The sequence below is a fragment of the Callithrix jacchus genome, chromosome 3, assembly GCF_049354715.1.
Source record: "Callithrix jacchus isolate 240 chromosome 3, calJac240_pri, whole genome shotgun sequence".
Lineage (NCBI taxonomy): Eukaryota > Metazoa > Chordata > Mammalia > Primates > Cebidae > Callithrix > Callithrix jacchus.
In genome coordinates, this window is record NC_133504.1 from 54,731,432 (window position 1) to 54,755,523 (window position 24,092).

At 37.2% G+C, this 24,092-nt stretch overlaps 1 protein-coding gene and 1 long non-coding RNA gene across 24 annotated transcripts in view; one reads left to right on the forward strand and one right to left on the reverse strand.

The window, feature by feature from the left end:
* INPP4B (inositol polyphosphate-4-phosphatase type II B) overlaps positions 1–24,092 on the forward strand; it is a 988,233-nt gene that overhangs the window by 866,304 nt on the left and 97,837 nt on the right. For all 23 annotated transcript variants that reach the window (XM_054252895.2, XM_054252897.2, XM_054252896.2 and 20 more), the window contains 3 exons: positions 19,196–19,368; positions 20,494–20,617; positions 21,670–21,787. In XM_054252895.2, coding sequence (XP_054108870.2) covers positions 19,196–19,368; positions 20,494–20,617; positions 21,670–21,787 — 415 coding nt within the window. The remainder of the gene's footprint in view (positions 1–19,195; positions 19,369–20,493; positions 20,618–21,669; positions 21,788–24,092) is intronic.
* On the reverse strand, positions 39–7,818 carry LOC118152394 (uncharacterized). The gene is made up of 4 exons (XR_004741163.3): positions 7,696–7,818; positions 7,328–7,383; positions 5,560–5,638; positions 39–162 (listed from the first exon to the last, which is right to left on the reverse strand). It is a non-coding gene; the product is annotated as an uncharacterized LOC118152394 (long non-coding RNA).

Genomic DNA, 24,092 nt, shown 5'->3' on the forward strand with positions numbered 1-24,092 from the left:
AATGAGATGGAGAGGAGTCAATAGTATCTTTGATGAAAGTGCTGATAGCATGCTTTTCCACGGCTCCGGCTTGGATGATGGAAGGCTGTTTATCAAACTGCATCTCGGTTGTATTTTCAGAACTTCTTTTTTCTTCTTCTTCTTCTCTTACCACATAAAAACCTTGAAAAAAGAACAGTGTTTCTTCTTTTAAGGATCTGACATAGTATAATCTACTTTTACACATTTCTCTGAAATTTTATTAGAAAGATAAATAAGCATCTGCATTTAACTCTTAGAAACTTGGAGGCGTATCAAGAACACAGTAACTCACAGTGGTTTTTGAACAGAATATAATCAGCTAGTATGATTTGTGCATTAGTCTGAGAAATATTTGTGTAAACTATCTCCAAAACATATAGGAAGATTTGATTGTAAGAAACATATTAGCACATTGCTCTAAAAATATATGATGAACCTAGTTTTTCATGAAAATATGCACATACATATACATGTGTATATATGTGGGTGTATGTGTTTTTATGTAGAGAGGGAGGGAGGGAGGGAGGTGGGTAGGCAGACAGGTAGGTAGATAAGTAGATAGGCAGGTAGGTAGATACTTTCAAATGTATGCGTTGTTACAAGGTTAGCTAGAAAATACAAACAAAATTTTAACTACAGGTGTGTCCCTATAAATAGCTTTGAAATTTTCTTTTTGTTGATTCGATTAATGTTTGATTAATGTTACACAAAAACCAAGGTGGGCTGGGCGCGGTGGATCAAGCCTGTAATCCTAGCACTTTGGGAGGCCGAGGTGGGTGGATCACGAGGTCAAGAGATTGAGACCATCCTGGCCAACATGGTGAAACCCTGTCTCTACTAAAAATACAAAAAAATTAGCTGGGCGTGGTGGTGTGCGTCCCTAGTCCCAGCTACTCAGGAAGCTGAGGCAGGAGAATTGCTTGAACTCGGGAGGTGGAGGTTGCAGTGAGCTGAGATTGTGTCACTGTACTCCAGCCTGATGCCTGGTGACAGAGAGAGACTCTTCTCAAAAAAAAAAACAAGGCAAATGTCTACATTCTTTATGGCAGTAGGAACTGCTATTAGGATTGAGTCAGACTCTTTGCTGGATGTCTTAAGTGTTTGGAGAGAATAAGCAATACTACCCTCCTCTCTTCTTCTGAAATCTGCTCTTCCTTTTCCTTTAAGAACATGAGTCATAAGAAAATATGGACATTTATCAAATTAGATTTACGTTTCCTCAATTTGTTTTCCTGATTTTTCATTACTTACATTTTTGTCAGGAGTTTAATTATATAAAACATCAATCTTTCATCACTTGATTAACAGTAGAACCATTTCTAAATCATATTTGTAAGCTGTGTCTTTCTAAAGTATTCTTAATGCAGATAGTTTCTCTTCCTCTGTCATACATTTATATAGGTGAAATGTTTATGCTAATGTTCTTTATGTTCACACCTACTTGATCTAACTGTATGTAAAGATTTCCTTTTTTAATAATACCAGTTTTTATTAATGTAGGGATTTCCTTTTTTAATAATACCAGTTTTTATTCATGAATCTAGTCTAGCTTCATAACTTTACATGAATCAGAATGAAAGCTTGTCATAGCTATGTCATAAAGAAATAGCATACTTCAATTTTCTTTAATTGAACATATATTGATTATCAAGTATGGGCCAGACCCTGCTCTCCTCTGGAAAATGAGGTAAGAAGAATTCACTTTAGTGACTTACTATGTCCATTGATAGATTTTTCTAGATATATTATTTTTGAACAGAAATAAGACAAGGGACACTGGATTTTGTTACATTTTTTTGTTTAATATTGCCAAAACTTCTTGCTAAAGACAATAAAATTCCAAAATATTTGAAATTGTACTATGTGTGTGTGTGTGTGTGTGTGTGTGTATCTTGTATTTCATCAGAAGATTGCATATGGGCAATCAAATGCACTTTAAAAGGTAAAATATTTGGTAGATAAATCATCTGTAAGATTAGATGAATCATTTTTATTTGAATATGAGACATTGTGTAGAAATAGTGTAAACCTAAGTAGAAGTTGCTGCAAATGTGGAATTCACAACTAGATCAATGTTGTGAATGGTTAGGGTCAAACTACAGCATATTGCCTTCTAATTTATTTTCTTATTTTAATTTTATTATCTGTGTTTGTTTCACTCATCAATTCTTTCTTGTGTTAGAATGTTTTTAGGAGAAGTCACTATTTAAATGTGTAAAATATGTTACTTTTTTTCTGAATATCTCCTCATAAACATTCTCAAGAACAAATATAATTACTGCAAACTAATTCATCAAAAGAGAAGTTATTATTTTAGATTTTTAAGTATTATAATAGTACTGCAATTAACACATAATCATCTTTGATTATCTAAGTCTTTAACTACATTTAAGATAGTTTTCCACAAGTTAGATTGCTAGAATTGGAATTATTTTGTAAGAAAGAGTTATACCTTCTCTCTTATGTATTTATTTATCCTTTTTTAAATATCAGTATGGACTCATAAATACTTACTTTATTTTTTACTTAATTTTTAATTATATTTGACACATAATAATTGTACATTTTTATGGAGTTCACTGTGATGTCTCAATACATGTGTATGTATGGGTGAATGGAAAGCTTCTCCTTTGTGTTCTGAAGAGTTAGTGAAAAATTAATCCATAAATAGGCAGATTTATAAGAGAAAAGGAAAATAAATGTACTGCTATCATATGGAAGGGGAGAATCATAGAGTGATTGCCTAATATCTCAGTAGAGTACAGATGGTTATATACACTAAATTTTAGGGGAAAGGTAGAGGAGAGGTAATATGGGTGATTTCAGGAAGATAGTACATGATTTTTAGGATAATTTAATGGACTTGAAGACAATGGTCTGTTGGGCCTGTTGATTTGTGACAAAAATATGTCCAGGTTTGTTGATGACTTTAGTCTTCCTCCTGTGATATGGGTTCAGTTAATAAACACTCAAGGAATGGAACACAGGTAATTGGATTTTTGTTTGTTTGTTTTTGAAGATCTGGACTTTAGGCAGATAAGGAAACTTAGCCTGTGGTTTTGAAGAGGCAGAGGATTGAGAGACATGGGGGCCAGGCAGAGGGAGAAACAACTCTTCTCCTTGGTAGGTCTTCTCTATCTTTATGTAGATAGGAAAAAGTCTGTTCTAGCACCTGTTGATCTCCAAGTGCCTGAAATTCAACATATTCATTATACCAGGGAGCCATGTTTTGGGGTAAAACTCAGTGTGCTCCTTCATTCACATAATATAGTGACCACAACAGGGCAATTAACATATTCATTACGTTAAATATTTACATTCCTTGTGGTGATAACATTCAAAATATTTTCTTCTTGCTTAAATACTTCATTATTGGGTTAATAATCCAATACTATTTATTTTGGACTCAAATTGTTCTGGATTTAGCCACCAGAATCTCTTTTATTCAGACTGGTTTCTGTGTCCTTCTGACAACATCCTCCCATGGTCATTTACTTCCTTACTTTGTTATTTCCCTTACTCATTTTCTTACTGCTTTTGCTCACTGTCTTCCTCTTTGACACTATAAGAAGCTCTAGGCTCATCTTATATTTTCCCTACCCCAGCTTCAGGTTCAGCCAATTTCTAAAGAACCCTGGTTTTATTTTATTTGAGAACAGCATTTAGAAATCAGCATTTGAATGGATAGAAACGTTCTGGTGGTTCTCTGTAACAGAAGGCACTCTAGCAGGATATATCAGCACCCTTCTAATTACAGTCTTCTCAGCCGTAAATATTGTCACTTATTTCATATATACCACTTTGGGTGAAATATCATATTTTAATTTCTTGTTTCTGTGAATCTTGGCATTATATAACATATTACTATATTTCAAAATATTATTTCTGATAATAAAATTTATTTCTTCAATAGCCCCAAATTTATCCCAGGCCATAGTTGTGTTGCAAAAGCCATTTTGCTTCTTTCCTTTTTATAATTAATTAGTGAATTGATTAGGTGAGCAATTTAAGATAGATGGTATTTATTACAATGTAGCATGTGATAAATGCTGATAAGCATTTGTTGCAATATCATTTGTTAGTGATATTATTCTTCATGTTGTATTACTCCTGGTTTTTTGTTTACATATTAGGTTCCATACCTATTTTACATCCAATTCTGGAATTTTGTTTTATTTTATAGGGTTTTGATTATTGTGATCTATGTCAGGATACATTTTTAAATATGGAGTCAGTCAATTCTATGACTGTTTTTCTTGTTTCATCACACTCCTTTATTTTTACAGTGTAGCTATAATTTGTGCTTGTTTTGCTGCTGTATACTTAACATGGTTAAACAGATGGTCATCCGAGTTGTGCTACTTTTATTCACTTTCTTATGTTGTTCTATATCCTACAACTATTTCTCTCTTCAAGTTGCAGATTTTCCTTTCCACAGTATATTAATTTAGTAATATTTTAAATTTGTAGTTTTGAAGGTTTTCTGTTTTTGAGAGCTGAGGTTTTACAGTATATCTTTTACTTGCTTTATAAATTTCTTTTCAGGGTAAATGCAGATAGTGCTGAGAGACATAAAACTTTCTGTGCTGTTCCGAACAGAAAGAATAGAAGAACTGTTCCAAAGTTCTACAGCTGATGTATATTTATGTGGTTTCCTAATGAACAAAGATTGTCCTTTTATTTGTGGTACACTCAAACACCTTTCTGAGCATCGGCTGTCTGTGTAGCACTACATGCCTTCAATTTCATAAACTCCGGACTCAAAGACAAAATCAGTGAATATCAGAATCTTAGATTTTGATGTCATCTTAAAGATGATATAATTGAACCTCCTAAAATATGTTAAGAGGCTTATCTACAATACCTCTGCCAATTTTCAAGTAGCCTATGAGGCATATCCTGAGTTACAGAAAACCATTTTTGTTTTCTAGAGCAGCATACTCCAGACTTTGATCCTAATATATTTTCTTTCATTTTACCCGCTGGCCCAGATATAATCCTTTGCAATAAAAAAAAAACATTTACTTTTCTTTCTTTACATTAAGCCTAAGGTATATCTGAAAGCAGCCATCATGTCCCTTTTGAATTGTCACCTTTTCAGTCATTTTTCAAAGGAATAGCTTCAAGCATATCCAATAGTTTGCATTTCTCGGAACATCTTCTAGTTTGTCTCAGCAGTCTGCAGAATCACACACAGTGAAACAAATATGGCTTAAGAGTTGCAGAGTAACCCAGGAGGACCATCTCACTACTTTAGGTACTTTTCCAATATTAATGATATCTAAGCTCACATTCACTGTTTTGACATTCACATTCTACTACTAATTCCATTGATATCCATAAACCTTGCTAAATTTGACCTATCTTTCAGACTTCTCAAGATTCAAGCAACATTCAAGCACCACTATGTACTAGACATTATGAAATAATGGGGGCATGAGAAGATTAAAACAGTCTATCCCGATTCTACTGAAGAGATGTTGTCTAAACCCATGCCTGAGCGGTGTAAAACACCTCTGAGTACACTCTAATAAATACCTGTGTTTTTCATCCATCATATCTTCTGACCTACTCAGGATTATTTTATTCACATTTCATATCCATTTCCTGTCCACTCCTAGAAGTAACAGGTAAAAATGATGAGGAAACAGAGCTGAAGAGAGATCCTTAAGGCATATCACTAAAAAAAACAGTATGCATTCAAATACACTTGTTAATCACTACCCTTTGGGGATGTGTGTTCAACCAGCTTCATATTCACCAATTCATATAATTGCATGGCCCATATTTCTCCATCTTTCACAAGCATATCATGATATGCCCTGTAAAAGGCCAAATATCCCATGCCATTGAATTACTTTTTCTAATCTATCCAGCTGTAAATCCTGTCAAAGATAAAGTTCCTCTGAAGTAATTTTCATTCATGAGCCTATATAGGCTTCAAGTCATCTCTGCTTCTTTCAAAGTGGTAAACATCCATGCAGATCATAGAATTATTCCACGTGTCATTACTTAGAATTTGTTTCTAGTTTCTTGGTACTCACGTTCTTTTTCGCCTGAAAGTTCCCTTTTAACTTGTGAGGTATATTCCACATTCCCTCCTGGGATCTGAGAATTCACTATATTTACTTCATATTTTACTTTATCTCTATCTGCCTTCAATTAACACAATAGTCTGGGCCCATTGCTGTGGCTCACGCTTGTAATCTTGGCACTTCAGAAGGCTGAGGTGGGCGGATCATTGGAGGCCAAGAATTTGAGGCCTACCTGGGCAGCATAGGGAGAGCCCATCTGTATACAAAAAGTAAACAAGCAAACAAACAGACAAATGCACAGCTGTCTGCTGATAGCTACCAGAGATTTGCCAGTGATTTATCACCAGTTATCAATGGCTTGCCAGTGCCAAAGACTTTTTATCCTAAAAGCGCATCCCAGCCTTCAAATAGGGACATGTATAAGGTTGTAATGAATTGCTCCTCATTCCCATCTTTTATCTTTAGTTCCCTAGATTCACTAGCTATCTAATACACTTAAAATAATTAAGCTGGGCACGGTGGCTCACGCTTGTAATCCCAGCACTTTGGGAGGCCGAGGCGGGTGGATCACGAGGTCAACAGATCGAGACCATCCTGGTCAGCATGGTGAAACCCCGTCTCTACTAAAAATACAAAAAATTAGCTGGGCATGGTGGCGCATGCCTGTAATCCCAGCTACTCGGGAGGCTGAGGAAGGAGAATTGCCTGAACCCAGGAGGCGGAGGTTGCGGTGAGCCGAGATCGCGCCATTGCACTCCAGCCTGGGTAACAAGAGCGAAACTCCGTCTCAAAAAAAAAGAATAATAATAATTAACGACTGGGTCGGTGTGGTGGCTCATGCCTGCAATCCCAGCACTTTGGGAGGCCGAGGCAGGTGGATCATTTAAGGTCAGGAGTTCAAGACCAGCCTGGCCAACATGGTGAAATTCCATTTCTACTAAAAATATCAAAATTAGCTGGGCATGATAACACGTGCCTATAGTCCCAGCTACTTGGGAGGCTGAGGCTGGAGAATCACTTGAACCTGAGAGGCAGAGGTTGCAGTGAGCTGAGATCATGCCGTTGCACTCCAGGCTAGGTGACAGCAATACTCTCTCTTGATGATAATAATAATAATAATAATAATAAAAGACTAGAACAATCCACTAATTAATACAATTATATATAAAATAGTTCAGGCATTAAGCCTCATGGAAAGACACTAAATTTATGTTGGCTAGAAAAGAAAGAGGAAAATTCTTTCATACATTCCGTATTTGTTGAGTACTTACCCTGTTCCAGTCACTGTATCCAGAAACACGTCCAGTTACGCCTCTGTCCTTACAGTCTAGTGCATAAGTTGTATTTGAAGGGAGATAAGTAGTGAGAGATCTTCCAAAGGCATCACTTACAAGATAAAAGACTTAGGAAAGGAAGTCAACACTGGGAGGCATCAGCAGATAGATTAAATTGGGTAAAATATCAAGAAAATGAAGAGGAAAAGAGGAGCAAAATCTTTATTAGCCTTGAGGCATGAGGATTACTCTCAGTGGAGGCGTAAGAAGCATCAAGAAATGAAAATCAAATGCAGTTTGGAGACCAAACAAGGTACCAAAGGAGGGGTAATAATCACATTAATAGTAACACTTAGTGCACTCACATTTATGTGCAAGCACTTTGATGAACCTTCACATGCTTTCCTCTCTTCCTTTTCACAACAAGCCTATAGGGGAGTTTCTGGTTTTATCCCCATTTTATAGATGGACAGGTTAAATAATTTGTCCAAGATCACAGAGCTAGTGGGAATCCGAGCAAATATTCGAATTCAAGCAGAGTGATCTCTGTCTGAGATCCTCAGAATATCTGTTGGAAAAAGGAATGATTAAATTTTAAGAGCAGTTTTGTATATAGATTTACCTACCTGTAGGTTCATCCTTGATATCTTAATGAACTGTTTCTCTGATAGTCATGTCTTATGCTTCGCTTGTTTGCCAGGCTTTCTCCCTCTTTTACAAGGCCCTAAATTTCTTTACCCCCACCTGCCACCTCAAGGAACTTTGACATCTTCTTCCACCTCACCCTGCCTCATCCTTCGTGATCCAGTCATATTAAACCCTTCTGAGAACTCACCTGGTACTTCTCACTCCTGAGCTTTCAAAGCTTTGCCCATCTCTGTCTTCCCCAGGCCCAAACTTCACATTCTCAGGGTGCCTTCCCTGATCTTCCAGCCTAAGGCTTTGAGTGTGAGACCAGTATAGTCACACATGGCCTCTCACTCAGCAAAGCCCTGTGATCTGAGACTAATGCTCTGAGTCGCCATCCTGAAATTCCAAATAATTTTATCTTTGCATTTCTTTGTCAGTGAAGTCCAACAGGATGATGAAGCCCATGCCTGGGCCTTGGAGGTTTCCCCCACTTGCAGTTCTGTGGGCTTCTCCAATACCTGCCCAACCTTCCATCTTCATGCCAGCCCAATGATCACTTCCCATGCCCATCTACCAACATGCCTGGGTGCCAGTGCAGAAGAGCCAGGGTAAGGCTGGGTGCCTTTGAGGCTCTGTACTCACGTAGACCAACATTCAAGGGAGTGTGGCATGAAAAGAGTAAATAAAAAGCACCCTGACAGGTCTGGAGCAACGCCACTCAAGGAAAAATCTCATTTACTGCTTTTTGAATAGGTCCTCCTATTTTTATTTTTTACTGGATTCTGTCATTTATGTTGGCACACTTTCTGCAGGGCTTGCAAGCACAAAGGCCCATAGGGGTCATGTGAAGTAATATGAATGAACCAAGTGAAATGGATAGAAGCCAGAGCAAACTATAGATATATGTTCCTCCAGGAGGGGGTCACTGTTCCAGCCTCAGCCAGTCATTTTCATGGAGAACATGGACCTAAAGTTACCATCCCTTCTGATTTTTCAAATGAATCTGAATATTTATGTAAAATACTCTATGTTTTTTAAAGGTTAAAACTTGCTAAAATGTGATAGATTCCAAATAAAATTTGCCAGACCATATAAGACTGATCTATAAACCACTATTTTGAAACCTTTGAATCTCTGATTTATTGCACATGCCATTTTAAATGTCATTTCCCCTAAGAAAATATGCCAAGTGTTTGTGATTTGTTCTTGAATCTCTAGAACCGAACATAATTAGTAGCAAATAATAGCGGCCCAATATTGGGGAAGCCACACTGATCTACCATTGCTATTGACACAATTGAGTTTTTCTTGATATTAGTGAGTGAATATTGTTCAACATTTATGTAAAGATATTAATATTCTCAGAATTTATGCTTGACAGACAATTATTTCAGTGGTTTTATAGTTATAACAAGTCTTTTATTTTGTAAAATACAAACATACAAGCACAATCTTTTTATCAGAGGGCTTAAATTTTAATATTTTGAATTCTATAAATTTCTACATATGAATGTTCAGAATTTCACTGGAAAAAAATCAATGAATGAGGCTTTAAAAAATTAATAGTTCTCCAGCTAAAACAATTTTTAGAGTATAATTTAAAACAAACTTAAATACTCAAAATATGCCATAGAAAGTTTTATTGTAAACCTAGAATTTCAGTAACATTTTTATATTATGACATTTTAAAATGTCTATTCCTCCTGGAAAACTAAGGGTATCTACCTTAAACATTGTACAGTGAATTATGAAGTAACAGAGTAACATGGGACTTAGAGCCGGACACTTGGCAAGTCCACGATTTGGAACTTACTTGGCTTCATGGTCTTTGTCAAGTCATTTACATTCTCTGCATCTTACGTCCTTTTTTGGTAAAATAATCTACAAAGTTTTAAGGTCTCTTTCAGTTCCTAAGTTTTATGGTAATAAAAACAATGCCACATTTTTAACTTTTTTCAGTCATTCGACATATTTTAATTGAGTATCTACCATGTGCTAGGCACTATTTTAGACCCGAGGACTACAAAAATAAACAGAAAAGATAAAACACTTGCTCTCCTGAAGTTTATGTTCTAGTAGCAGAGAGATAATAAAAAGTATAGGGGCAATGTATAATATAGTAATGATGATGGAGACTGTAGAAAAAAATATAGAGCAGAGTAAAAGGGATTTGATGGAACATTGTAGGGCAGAGATTGCAGTTTCCTGGAGTGGGCAATGTTGGTCTCATTTAAAAGGTGATTCTTGAGCAAAGACACAGGAGGTGAGACAGTGAGCCATGTGACTATCTAGGGAAAGGATTATTGATCAGAAAATAGCTCCTAAAGCAGCGTTGAAGCATGAACGTGCCTACCATATTTAGGAAAAAGCAAGGGGAAGACAGTTGGGATCAAATAAGGAAAAGATAGGCGAGTAGAAGATGATATTCAAAGGTAACTTAAGGGAAGGATCATATAGAGGCTTTGTGTACATGTGGGCTTTTACTCTGAGAAAAATGGGGAGCAATTGGAGGGTTTTGAACAGGGGATTAACCTGATTCAAATTACACCTAGGCTGTCGTGTTGAGATTAGACTACACATGAAGAGGGTTAAACCAGGTGTAGGCAGTTAAAATGTGAATACAGTTGTGGGTGAGGCAGGATGAGCTTGGATGAAGAAGACAGTAGTGGAGGTGATAAAAGCTAATGAGATTCTGTGCCTGTTTTTAGGGTAAATCATTTAAAATGTTAAATTTGACATGGAGGTATCAAGTTTGCTGTTACATATAAGAATCGAGTTCAGGAGACATATTCTGGCTAAAGACATTAGTTTGAAAATTGTTATTATGTAGACAGTACTTAAAGACATGAGACTGAATATTATCAACAGGGATTGAGCGTACAGAGAAATGGGAAATAACCTACAGATTATATCTGAGGACGATTTAGCCTTGATGTGTCAGAAATAAGTGAAGGAACCAGCAACAAAGTTGGTCAAGAGATGGCCAGTGAGGTAGGAGGAATACAAAGAGAAAGTGCTATCCTAAAGCCAGGATAGAAAATAGGTTAAATAAAATGAGGAGTAGGAGACGGCTTTGAATTGAGCAGTATGGATGTCTTTGGTCATGAGAGTAGCCTTACTAGAGTGGGCAGGGATTAAGTAGAGTGGGTTAGGAGAAGCAAGAAGAAAAGGAAGTAGAGACAGTATGTATAGACAACTCTTTCGAGAAGTTTCACAGTGAAAGGAAATGGAGAAATAAAGTGTCAAAGCTATAAAGGGAATTAGGGTCAAAACACTGCTATTTGTCTAAAGACGGACAGATAATAGCAGGTTTATTTTCTGATGAGAATGATCCAGTAAAAAAATAAAATAAAAAGGAAATATTGATAATGTGAGAGGAAGGGAGAGGATTTCTAGAGTGACATTCTTAAGTAGGTGAGAGTGGATAAGATCTGGTGTACCGAGAGAGGAGCTGGTCTCAGCTACAGAACAGTTCATCCTCAGAAATAGGGCAGAAGTAAGAGCATAGAGAATATATGCTGGGAGGAGGGCAAGTGCAAGGTATCATGTAGAAATTATTTCAATTGTTTTAACATAGAAGCTAATGTTTATGGGTTACTTAATATGTGGTAAAACAGTAAATATTGACTGCATTAACTTACTTAATTCTCACAACACTCATAGGAGTAATTCTACAAAACGAAAGGATGAAGAAGTAGGTAGTTGAGGTTAGGCCCTCTGCATAGCCTGGGCCCTAACCCTGGAGTCTGGCTCCAGAGCCTGCCCTCTTAGAGCCTACCATGCACTGCATCCTTTCTCCAAGAAGAAAACCTTCTCCAATCTTATTCTCCACAAATGTATTTGCTAGCACCTTTTTATCAAAAAGTTGTTTCAGGAACAAATTTGTGATGCTATATGATAACTTCATGCAAACCAATCCCTGAGGTATCTCTTACAGGCTTACTATGGAATTATATGCAGAAATTTAGAATTCATAATTACATTGAAAAATTACTTAACTTTCTCATAAATATGGTGATGTTCATCCCCACAGAGAAACCGAGATAGAGGAAAAGGGAGATGATAGCTCCCATCCTGGGACTTGAGGGCATGTGATTATGGAATGAAATGGCCTAAGAAATGCACTGTTTATATTGTTTGGTTACTTGCCTGCTTACTCAGTATTTATAAGTGAAATCTATGGGCATGAGGTCCTACTGTGTTTGCAGAATTTTGTTTTTACACTGGTGCAACTTTACAATCCATGCATGTAGCAAAATTGGGCTTGTATAAACTTATGCTCCAAAAAACTGACATGCTATATTCCACGTCCTTGAATATTACTAGAAAACTTCTACATTCACCTAGTTTGCTTCAGGGTAAAAATGTTGCACCTCTTCTCTTCTCTGATTGCCTGTACTCTGATACGGAATCAGTCAACTCAGTATCCACTATCTCTCTGCTCAGCCTTAGATGCTGGCCGATATTTAAATGACAGGAGCACACTGATGTAGACATATTGATGATTTCAGGTTGCTCAAAGACCTATGACCTATGCGGCTTATTATTAGATACCCAGCCTGTTTGAGGGCCAGTGTGTGGAGGTTACAGTTTATTTAAGGGCAAAAGGCAACAAAATAAGCCCAGTGAATGTGAGTATGTGACTCCTCCAGTTGACTCATAACCTGAATTTAAAACTTTTGTGCTACAACAAATACAAGGCATGTTTGATTAATGGATTTGGTTCCTGGAAACTGTCTTAGCAGAATTTACTTAAGGCTTTCAACTTTGTGCTACGAAATGAGAAGTTTAACCAGGATATCAGTTGATGCATTTCCTTTGCTATTTTTCTAAGAGCAAGACTGGAAAGTTTTATGACACTGTGTTCTCAGGCTGGCAGGATTTAAACAAACAAGGTTCCCTTGACATGAGGAAAGGTTGCCTTTGTTCTTGTCACAGCCGTTTGTCTTGGGTTGAGCAGTACATTCATTTCTTGTACATCTGGAAGGTGCTAAGATCAGTCATTGACCTCAGATCGTAGTTCAGTGGACACTACACTGATTACATTTTGAGATACATGTTTGTTCTTTATGTGAATGCCCTTAGGGCCTTTGAGGCTGCCCTGAGGTAGAGGCAAGGGAAAGTACCATATTCACATGCTACCTTCTCTCAGGGTTAACATCTTGCTTCTTCATTCACTCTGTCTGATGCCCATTGTTTCCAGATTTGGCCTTGCTTCTTAGCTCTTGCTCTAGTCACGCATCCTCTGTACCATCCCGTCTTTCTCCCCACCCCTATCTACCTGTACTCCCTATCCCTGCTATGGTGACTGCCCATACCTAGACTCCCAGTGGTTTTATTCCATGGCTTCAGACTTAATATTTACTTCTGTTTTATCTGTGCCTTCTCCAAATCACTGAGTGATCTCAGCCATTTTTTTTCCTCTCCCAGTACCCACTGTTTCTCCCTCTGGTCAGTTTATACATTTGTTTGTTGGATTTGCCATTACAAAACCATACACTCCTCTCAGACTCTGTTCCTTCAGAGCCTCACCATGGGTGTCTGCTACCTGCAGTCCAGGAAGCCTTCCCTGGGCTCTTTCCACATGTGATCTCCTTGAAGTGTTCAGTAAATGCCACAGCCATGAGTGAACCCAGTCTTCTCACCAGAGGTGAACTCTCTTGCCTCTAAACTCTCACTCTTTTAAAACTTTTTGTTCACTGTCCCAACTTTTGTAGCTGTTATTATACCACCTTATACTGTAAGTATTCCTTTGTATTTCTCACCTTTCCTTCTCGATTTTAGCTCTGTGAGGGGAGGGCACAAGGGTTAAAAATGTTAGTATCACCCACAGCACCTCACATAAAAGACATGCTGTTTGTCCAATGAATGAGTCTCTTTCTCATGATGTCAGTGAAAAAGGAGGGGACAATGATATAAGACAGACACATCAGTATTTATTAAAATAAGATAAATAAAAATGGATTTCTCAATTCCTCTATCAGAGACAGGCAGTAGATAATAAAGACAGAAAGAGGGTCAGGAAGGCTTGGAGAAGGACATTCTGAGTGGCCCAGAAAATATTCCAGGCAGCCGAGTCTCCGCAGGTGCTTTTCTTTTCCTGATTACTCTTCTGTTGTCTGGAATTAGCCTAGTTTCTATGCCCCATGCCCCTAGGATATGTCCAGATATTTAGAGGCCTCCTATAGGCAGGCATCTAAGTCTATGACCAAAGTTGGCTACATGTATTATGCCCATACAAAGGAACTGACCTATAAAGAAGCCTTATTATTAGCTGGTACTTTCTCATTATAATGTTGACCCTGCAGAATTGTGCCTGAAAGACAAGAACTTTACTCAGAGATGCACATAAAGAGGTACATCAACCCCTGTTCCTTTGAAGGATCAGGCCCTTCAAAGCCAACAAAAGTTTTATAAGCAAGAATTTGATTTCTCCCAGCCCCCAGCCATGAACCCCTCACCATTTCTGTGCTACCTGAGGTTCAGGCATAGATTGAAACCCCTGCTGGCTATGAGTTTGGTCTGTGTTGACCTTCGGAATTTTATTGCCCCCCTTAAAGGCCATTCTAATTGCTTGGCTTCACACTTCATCATCTTGTTACCTTAAGAGAATCCTAAGAGCTGGCTCATTTCTTCCCTTATCTCTTTGCATAAAGTTTAATGGATGTGCGATCTTTTCGCTTTTCTTTTTTTCTGTGTTTGAAAGGTTGTGATAACAAAAATAAGAATGGCTACAAGCTTTTGTGAAGTTAATTATTTTAAATGAGTAAAGAAGACCAAGTACCTGAGAAGAGAATGGCTCAGAAATTGGAAAGAAAGCATGATGCTCTGTTACAGTTGGTTGATATTTGGCTCTTTTATTTTTCTCCTGAGAAACATAAGAGCCATTGAGCTCAGAGGACATGAACATCCTGCACAGGAAATAGATGGTGTGTGGAGGAGGCGAAGGGGGCACCCAGCAGTCATTCTCTGAATCCTTCAGTGAGCTTCCCTTGAATATGTCTGAGAAGCAAGGAGAGGGCTGGAAAACAGAGGCTCTGCTTGGATGGCTTCCAGTACACTTCACAAAGCTCAGGAAAAGCTCAGCTAAGCCACACGCTTTTTATGTTTTCCCGAGGAAAGACTTTGCCTGTTGGTTTCAGGGTTAAGGAGTCTCAGCAAGTTTTTATAGAGACACTAAAACATTCTCTTAGTATTTTCCTCTGTCATGGAAAGGAGCCCAGGGAATAAAATCACACTTAGTTCCTGCTAGGCTAGTTGGCTCAGGGGAGAGATGGCGGGGCAGCGACTGTATTGTGGGGCACCCTTAGTTTCACTAGGTGTGTCAAAAATGTGTGTGTGTGTGTCTGTGTGTGTTTAAAAGTACAAAATCCTGAAATGCACACATCTCTTTTGAGTTTAGTTTCTTCAAGTTTCAGCTAAGATTGTCTGTGTGTATACACACACACACACACACACACACACACACACACACACGGCAGAATGAATACCACGTCCATTTTTATCTGGAGGACCAGGAAACACCATGAAAATTGTGAGGTACGGAGAGACACAAAGGTGAGGGGCAAGTGACGACAGTCTCAAATCTGCCAAGAGCTTTTTCCCCCCTCAAAACATATTTTAAAGCAAAAATGAAAACATTTACTGTTACTTTGTGAGAATGATTTGGGATGTTCATTGGAGCAAAAAGGCCATTTCTGAACCAATTTTGGCCTTGCTTTGGCCTGTCATAGTCACTGTGTTTATTTCGGAACCTGAGATTTACACTGACTGCATATTAACAGAGAAGAAAACTTGGAGTCATTGGAATTTGCATTTGCCAGTATAATTTTCCATTATCTGCTCAACTTAAATTGTTTCTTTCCTAGAAAAAAAACGTATTTTTAGCTTTCTCACTTACACTCCTCCATAGAAGGCTTACTACTATTTTAAAGAGTTTACCTTTCTCACAAACTTGTAATTTTCTCATTCATAATTAATGCTTTCCTATATTGTCATTTTCCTGAAATTTTATCCATAAAAAGTATATATAATTATGCTAAATAGAGACACTGGAATATTGTTAGTATCAGGATATTGTTAGTATCTAACCGTGTTCCTAGGTTTAGAATATTATGTGTTTCTTTTTTCTCAGTGTTCCACTTCTATTCTAGTGGAACTGGAAACCACACTTGTTTGGGTTTTGTTTCTTTGGTCATCTGATTGTAATTTATAATTAAGTTAAGCATTAACTGGTCAAATAAGTGAGGATGGAAGTGAATAAAGCAATTATCCTTATGCTAATGAGAAAATCTGCAAAATTTTCTCTTTTAAATACTTTTATGAGAAATATTTAATTAGAATTGTCACTAGTTTGCAAGAAAAAAATGTGGCCACTTATTTTTTTAATTTTCGAACTAGAAAGAGCCTGTAAAGTATTGAGCACTTGATTCAGAATAGTATGATGGAGGATGCTTTAACAGTCCATGCTGTTTGGGAACTATCCCACTGCCTACAAAAGTACAAATCAGTTACTTGACTGCAGTAAGTTAAAGTAGTTCTACTTCAGCCTGATAAGGCAGCGCCACCTACTGCACTGAAGCTGTATTTTATGTTTGGAAGTTAGTAGAAACTGATCTCTACAGAGCCAAGCACAGAACAAAATCAGTTTTCAGTCTGCTATCATTTAACATTTACATCTGGGTTAATTTATTGAAGTTTTTCTAGTGCTTTCCTGTGTCTATTAGTCTGCCCATTCATACGGAGAACAACAAATAGGAAAGTAAGAGAGAGAACAAGAGATAAAAAATACAAATAAGAAAAAAATAGTAATATAGGATATTCATTCTTGGTATCTTTGATATAAATTTTATTATGAAAAAAAGTCCAGTGTACCTCCATTTTCCTTTTTACACATGACAGTAACATAGGAATCAACAGTTAACTGATGCTTGTTTAAATTGAACCATTGTTCACATTTTATTTTAGGCTGCCTATAAGTTTGTTCAATATTAGATGATTATGCATTAATAGGCCTCTTTGACATTCCTCTTTCTCTATGTTTTTTATTCTTATAATAGCACTTAAGTCTACAATATTTTAAAAATAACAATTTCTAACATTCTAATGTATTTTACATTATAGCATCACATAGGCATTTTATAGAGTATTAATATGAGCATATCTTTTTATTATGTTGGGGTCATTAATTATCCTTTCAACCCTTTTGGTTTATTTCATCTAGTCTATTATACCACAACATAAAATAAATAAGTGACAGTAGACATGGTACAGTAGTGATTATGATTCTTTTTATTGTTCTCTGTCACTCTTTCAAGGTCTTAACTGGTTATTTACCACTCACATTACTCACAATAATGCTTGCACTTTTATGATGAGGAGATTATATCATTTCAGTTCCTGCTTTATAATTAATTTCGTAGCATGCACTCATTCATATTAAATCGTATTTGTCCATTAATTTATTTATGTATTAATGGAATGTCACACAGTCAAGAATTTATGATATTTAACATTTGCCAGGGCTTTGATCTCCAAATTAACTGAAATAGAACATCAATTGTTTCTATATCAGACCAAAGTCATAATTGTATAATTGATGCAAGTTAGAAATCTAGATATACAAAACACAAATGGCCTCAATTTTGCACCCTCGTTTGAAGAACAGCTATTTGAATCCCAAATACTGCCCCAAATTTGACTTGCTAATACCTGGCTATATCTTTTTAAAACGTTGTTATATTGATTGTAATTTTTCTCATTCAATTAAAATGTATTGAGTATTTTTTTTTTTTTTTTTTTGAGATGTAGTTTCGCTCTTGTTACCCAGGCTGGAGTGCAATGGCGCGATCTCGGCTCACCGCAATCTCCGCCTCCTGGGCTCAGGCAATTCTCCTGCCTCAGCCTCCTGAGTAGCTGGGATTACAGGCACGCACCACCATGCCCAGCTAATTTTTTGTATTTTTAGTAGAGACGGGGTTTCACCATGTTGACCAGAATGGTCTCGATCTCTTGACCTCGTGATCCACCCGCCTCGGCCTCCCAAAGTGCTGGGATTACAGGCGTGAGCCACCGCGCCCAGCCTATGTATTGAGTATTTACTATATGTGACACACTATGCTAAGTTCTAGGGATTCTGTGATTAAAAAATAAATTCCTTGCCCTCAGTGAGCTGTCTTTCTTGCAAAGGAAAACGATGAGTAGTGTATGAGTAGTCCTGGAACAGTAAGGACAAGAAGCTATGGGCACAAAACGAAGTCAGCTCAACCCAAACTTCAGGGAACAGGGAAGAGGAGTAGGGGGAAGTGAAGGAAGGCTTCCTGGAGAAGAGAAATCCTGAACTGAGTTTGCAGAGGAGATAAAGGGGTTGTCAGGAAGAAAAGTAGAAATAGAGTGTTCTAGGAGAGGTGATAGGATTTGCAAAGACATTGGGATGAGAAAACAGGATAGGTTTAAGGAAATATATGTTGTTCACTTCACCTGAGACTCAAGACACCAAATAAAGTTCTGAAAGATGAGATTAGACAAATACGCAAAGTTTAGGTAATGAAGAATCTTTCATTAGTTTGAACTTTATTCTGAATGCTTTAATGTTTTTTCGTTGTTGTTGTTTTCAAAATATTTTAAGAAGTGAGAAGTGAGTGATAGAATCAGATATAAACTGATTAGAAATCTTTCTGGCAACACTGTTGAGAAGGGAGTTCAGTAGAGTATGCCCGGAGGAAGGGAGATGGGTTAGGGAGTAGTCCTGGAAGTGATCCAAGAGAGAGCAAGAAACCACAATGTGCATGGACAAGGAGAGGATGCATGCCGATGGACTATTACAGTAGTAGAACTAATTTAATGAGGATTTTTACATGTATGTTTAGATAAAGAAATTCATGTGAAAATTACAGAAGAGGAAGTCCAGTAAAACTTATGTTTCCAGTATGAGAAAAGTTTGATAGCACAATTCACTAAGATATAGGCAGTGCACAGATTAAAGATGAGCAGAGAAGAGAGGAGATCTGCTACAAAATATGTTAGATCTACGTGGAGTGATCCGATGGGTGGCTGCTTATAGATATGGCAGAGTTCAGGGGAGATAATTAAAGACCTTCAAGTCTAATCTTTGTGAATCCTTAAGAATATGTCTAACTTCACTGAAAAATTTAAAATAAGTTGGAAGTTGGTTCTGCATTATATTCCAAGACCTTCCTTCATCTATTGCACTGTTCTTATACCCCCTCCCCTCAGAGGACTGGTATGAACAGTTGTATCCCCTCATCCTTACCCTGAAGGACTGCATGGGAGAAGTGGTGAACCGAGCCAAGCAGTCCCTGACGTTTGTGCTCCTTCAGGAACTTGCCTACAGCTTGCCCCAGTGTCTGATGCTGACGCTAAGAAGAGACATCGTCTTCAGTCAAGCAGTAGGTGTCTGTTGTTATTGTTAGTACAGACAGTTCTGAAGTGTTAACATTCTGTCCTTGGTGATGATAGAATTCTGATTTGGACAGTTTTATTTTTAAAAAGATCCTTGAAGTTTTGGTACCTAATTTTTCTAATTCATGATAAATATCAGCTGAATATCTGAAGCAAAGAGTTTATGAGACCTTAAGTATTTATTTCTGAAAAGAGATGGTCAAGTCTCCAAAATATAAATTCTGCTTCACAGGGCATGAAGTCTGTGAAGGAAGCGATCACCATCTTTGTGTTATTCTCTGGGGTCTACCTACAGTGTAAGGGAAGGGATTGTTGCCTTGCACTTCAGGTGACAAGCTAGGACTTGGCAAGGGGGTCTGTTGGCAGCCCCTTATTTGGACAGCTCCTCCATTAATCCTGGGACAGGGTTTCACAATGATCTCTTATTTTGATGAGGCAGTAAGGCTTGAATGGGAGGTTTGACAGGGCCACCTTCTTTGTCTACACCCAAGACGATTCATAATGCCAAGGCCTGCCTCCATCACAGTGGCTGTGCTGGTGCCTTCCTTTGCCCCAACTCCCTCCATCCCCATGAAAAAGAAAAAAAAGACTTTTCTTTCCTAACATTTTAGGAAAAGGGAATGTTTTAGCCAAACTGTTCCTTTCTCCCATTATTTCATGAAGGGTCCAATGGCACATGGCGCTAACCAGTTATGGAAAACATGCTCTTCCCTATACATACATGTTTCATCATTGTGTTCTTTTAGCGTCCTGTGAAATGGTTACTGCCATCTCTATTCTACATGTACAGAAAATGGTAAAATTTGCAAGTGTGTAAGTGTTTATGGTTTTACTTTAGAAATGGTAAACATAAGATTTGAAGACCCATCAGTCAACCTGACTCCTGTCCATATTCTTTCTCCCTTTGCACTTCCACCTTCCCCAAGACTTTTATATACAGCAATCCTACATCAAAGGCTGTCAGCTTGTTTTAATATGTCTGCCAAATGGTTGTAGTTTTGTTACACATACCTGAGAACTGAATCTGTGATGCCTCAGAAGTCTTAAATATTTCAAAATAAAATGAATACATTGGCTAACTGCAGTAAATCTTATCAATATTTTGTTTTCAGCTTGCTGGATTGGTTTGTGGTTTTATCATTAAATTACAGACAAGTCTGTATGACCCAGGCTTCCTACAGCAGCTTCACACGGTGGGGTTGATAGTACAATATGAAGGACTGCTAAGTACATACAGTGAGTATTGCTTTAGTACCAGTTAAAATCACATTTCTATTCATAAGGATATTTAATCCATAAATCTTTCAGGAAAACATAAAAATAAGAGGTAAACTTTTATTGCACCAAGTATTACAAAAATAATGTAACTTTCAATTTTTTGCATTCACCTTGTGACTTACTTTTGCCTCCAATTATGTTTTGAAAATGGAATTATAGATTACTTCAGAGTGCACTCGTGAGCAGGCTGTCTGGCTTTTTTAATATAAAAGGCTCTGTGCCAACATAGTTTGAATTACTAGATTTTAAAGTCTCAACTCTGTAATGTCTAGAACTGCACTGTTCAATATAGTAGCCTCATGTGCCTCATGTGACTGCTGAGCACTTGAGATGTGTCTGGTCCAAATCAGTATGTACTAGATATGCCTACCAGGTTTCAAAAACTAGTTTTAAAATTATTTTATATTAATAATCAATAATTTGATATTTACAATGGAAATGGTATGTTGGATATACTGGATTAAGTAAGATATATTATTAAAATTAATTCCACCTTTTTAATTTCACTCTTTTAAAAAATGACTACCAGGAAGTTTAAAATTACATATGTGGCTCACATACTTCTGTTAAGAGTGCCGATCTAGAATAGTAATGATCTCCTTCTCAGGTTTCATTTGTTAATGTATGGAGATACAAAACTAGCATGACCCTGGGTCAGTGATTATCAGTTCAGTTACCTCTGTTATTTCTAGATAGCACATATCAGTCTCGACAATGGAAAGAAAGGTGCACAAATCATCAAGGGGTTAAAACCTCTCTCCGGCCTCACAGCAAATGTCCACATGCTTCCTTCCTTCAAAGAGTAGATTGATTTCTGAAGTCCATTGAAATGGTTCTTATTTCACTAAGGAAAACCTTCAGCCTCTGAGGAAAAGTGTCTAGAGTAGGTTCACTGCATTCAGAAACTCACTCACTAAAATGCTAGAACAAATTTCAGCAGGGAGGCATAGTAGCCAGTGACATTTTCCTCAAATGTTTGTTTGTAACTAAGTGCCTTTTCCATTGTTTAGGCGATGAAATTGGAATGCTAGAGGACATGGCTGTTGGCATTTCCGATTTAAAGAAAGTCGCATTTAAAATAATTGAAGCCAAATCCAATGATGTGTTGCCAGTTATAACAGGAAGACGGTAAGCAGTGCTCACTTCCTAGAGACCAGGCTGTGTTAGACACGTCATATTAACTCCTGTCAGAGGAGGCAAGGGATTCAGGTTTGATTTGGGAATTTTTCTTCTGCTTTCTTTTCCTTTTTGGTAAGAAATAAACATGGGTGATATGATAGGGGACAATCTAGAAAAACTCCTGGTCATCTCATGAATGTTTTAAGTTGTAGTGAAGTGAATATGGCAGTACTTGCCCACAAAATACAAGAAATTCAGAGTAATAGCCTACATGTGAACACTTTTCTCCTTATTGCTATCCCATCCAAAGCTCTGGGTGTTTTTACTTTTGTGGGAATTGTTCAGTTAATAGAGTCATAATTCTTGAAATGACTTTAAATTCAGTTAAAAGTAGCAACATTTTAGAAAAGATATATTTCTGTGTCACGGGAATATACCAGCATTTTTCTTAATTATTTTTGACAACTCACTCTCAGACTGTGAGATTTCCGAGAAGGGTTTTCAATAAATAGCTTCAAAGGTCAGTGGATGATAGGAAAAAATCAGAAATAATTAAGAAAAATGACAGTGCGTAGAACAGACCTCCCACAGAAGAGATACATCCTGTAGTAAGTGGTCTCAGTCAGGAGAACTAACCATTCTGGCATTAGTGCTTTTAATTGCTGCATGATTAAAAGCAGGTTCAGGTCAGGTTCAAAACATGAATGTAAGAGAGGGAAAACCCTTTCCATGTAGAGAGAGATGCAAAAGAGACTAAGTATAAAAGTTCAAAGTAAACTTGTTTTCCTGTTGATAGTAAACATAAAATAATTATTTTAAATTTTGTGGTGAAGGCTACCCAGAAACACATGGTTGACTGAAAAGTGACTTTCTTATAAACAAAAAAAAAACCCACATGTGGGAGTTGAACAATGAGAACACATGGACACAGGGAGGGGAGCATCACACACAGGGGCCTGTCGGGGTGAGGGGTTAGGAGAGGAATAGCATTAGGAGAAATACCTATTGTAGATGATGGGGTGATGGACGCAGCGAACCACCATGACATGTGTATATCTATGTAACCTGCACATTCTGAACACGTACCACACAACTTAAAGTATAATTTAAAAAAACCCACATCCTCAGAAACTAAATATTTACCTTGAATTAGTGCTTAACTTGCCATTCACTGGGAGAAAAAGAATAAAATTGCTCATATACATACTTGAAAAGCAGTGCAGTTCTATATTTCTCTGAAATTTATTATTAAAAGTGAAACGCTTTTATATACTCACATCTCAAAGTTTAAGGAAAGCTTACCAGGCCATTTGGTCTACGCAGAGTGCAGCATGCTTTTTTGAGGAAGTTCTTCAAGCAGTACCAAAATTCAAAAGTGATCATACAGGTAGAGACGTGACTCCTAGAATGATGATGTGAGCAGCTTAGCACGCCCTCTCTCCAAAAGCAATATTACAACTGGAAACAATCTGAAACAACCATTTTAGGAAAACAGAATAAATTGGATACACACCACAAATTCAGAAGTACTTGTTTGTGAAAAACTAGTGAACATTGGGCAACAGCAGTTAGAGTCTGTGGCATTTTGCTGAGGACTGCTCCCGTCAACCCTGGCCCTGCGAACACAGTTTTCCTAGGGCAAGGCCATTAACACCAGCAGCTTCACTACCAGAAGGACTAACTTGACTGATTGGAGTAGGAAATAGCATGATTCTGAAAGTTGTCAGAAACAGTGGTGGTTTAGATGAAAAGAGTCTCAATCACCATAACAAAAAAAATGATAGGTATAAATTTAATAAAGTTAGTCTGAATGTTGTACACAGAACACACAGAATATTGCTGAGAGAAATTAATAGAATCCCACAAATGGAGAGAGGCAGCCTGTGTTCATGGATTAGAGGACTCAATATTGTTTAAATAGTAATTCTTCATAGTTGATCTATAGATTAATTGCAATCGCTATCTAAATCTCAGTAGTCTTTTTGCAGAAATTAGCAAGCCTAAGCTAAAATTTATATGTAAATGCAAAGGACCCAGACATTTTGTAAAAACAATTTCGTAAAAGAACAAAGTGGAAACCTTATACTTTCTGACTTCACAAATTACTACAAAGCTATAATAATCAAGGCAGTGTAGTACTAGCATAAAAATATGCATGTAGATTAATAGAATAAAATTTATTGTCCAGAAATAAACTATTATCTTTAAAATCAGTTGATTTTCAACAGAGATCCCAAGGTAATTCATTGGAGACTAGAGAGTCTTTTCAAGAAACGATACTGGGACAATTGGTTTATCTATATGTAAAGAGAAG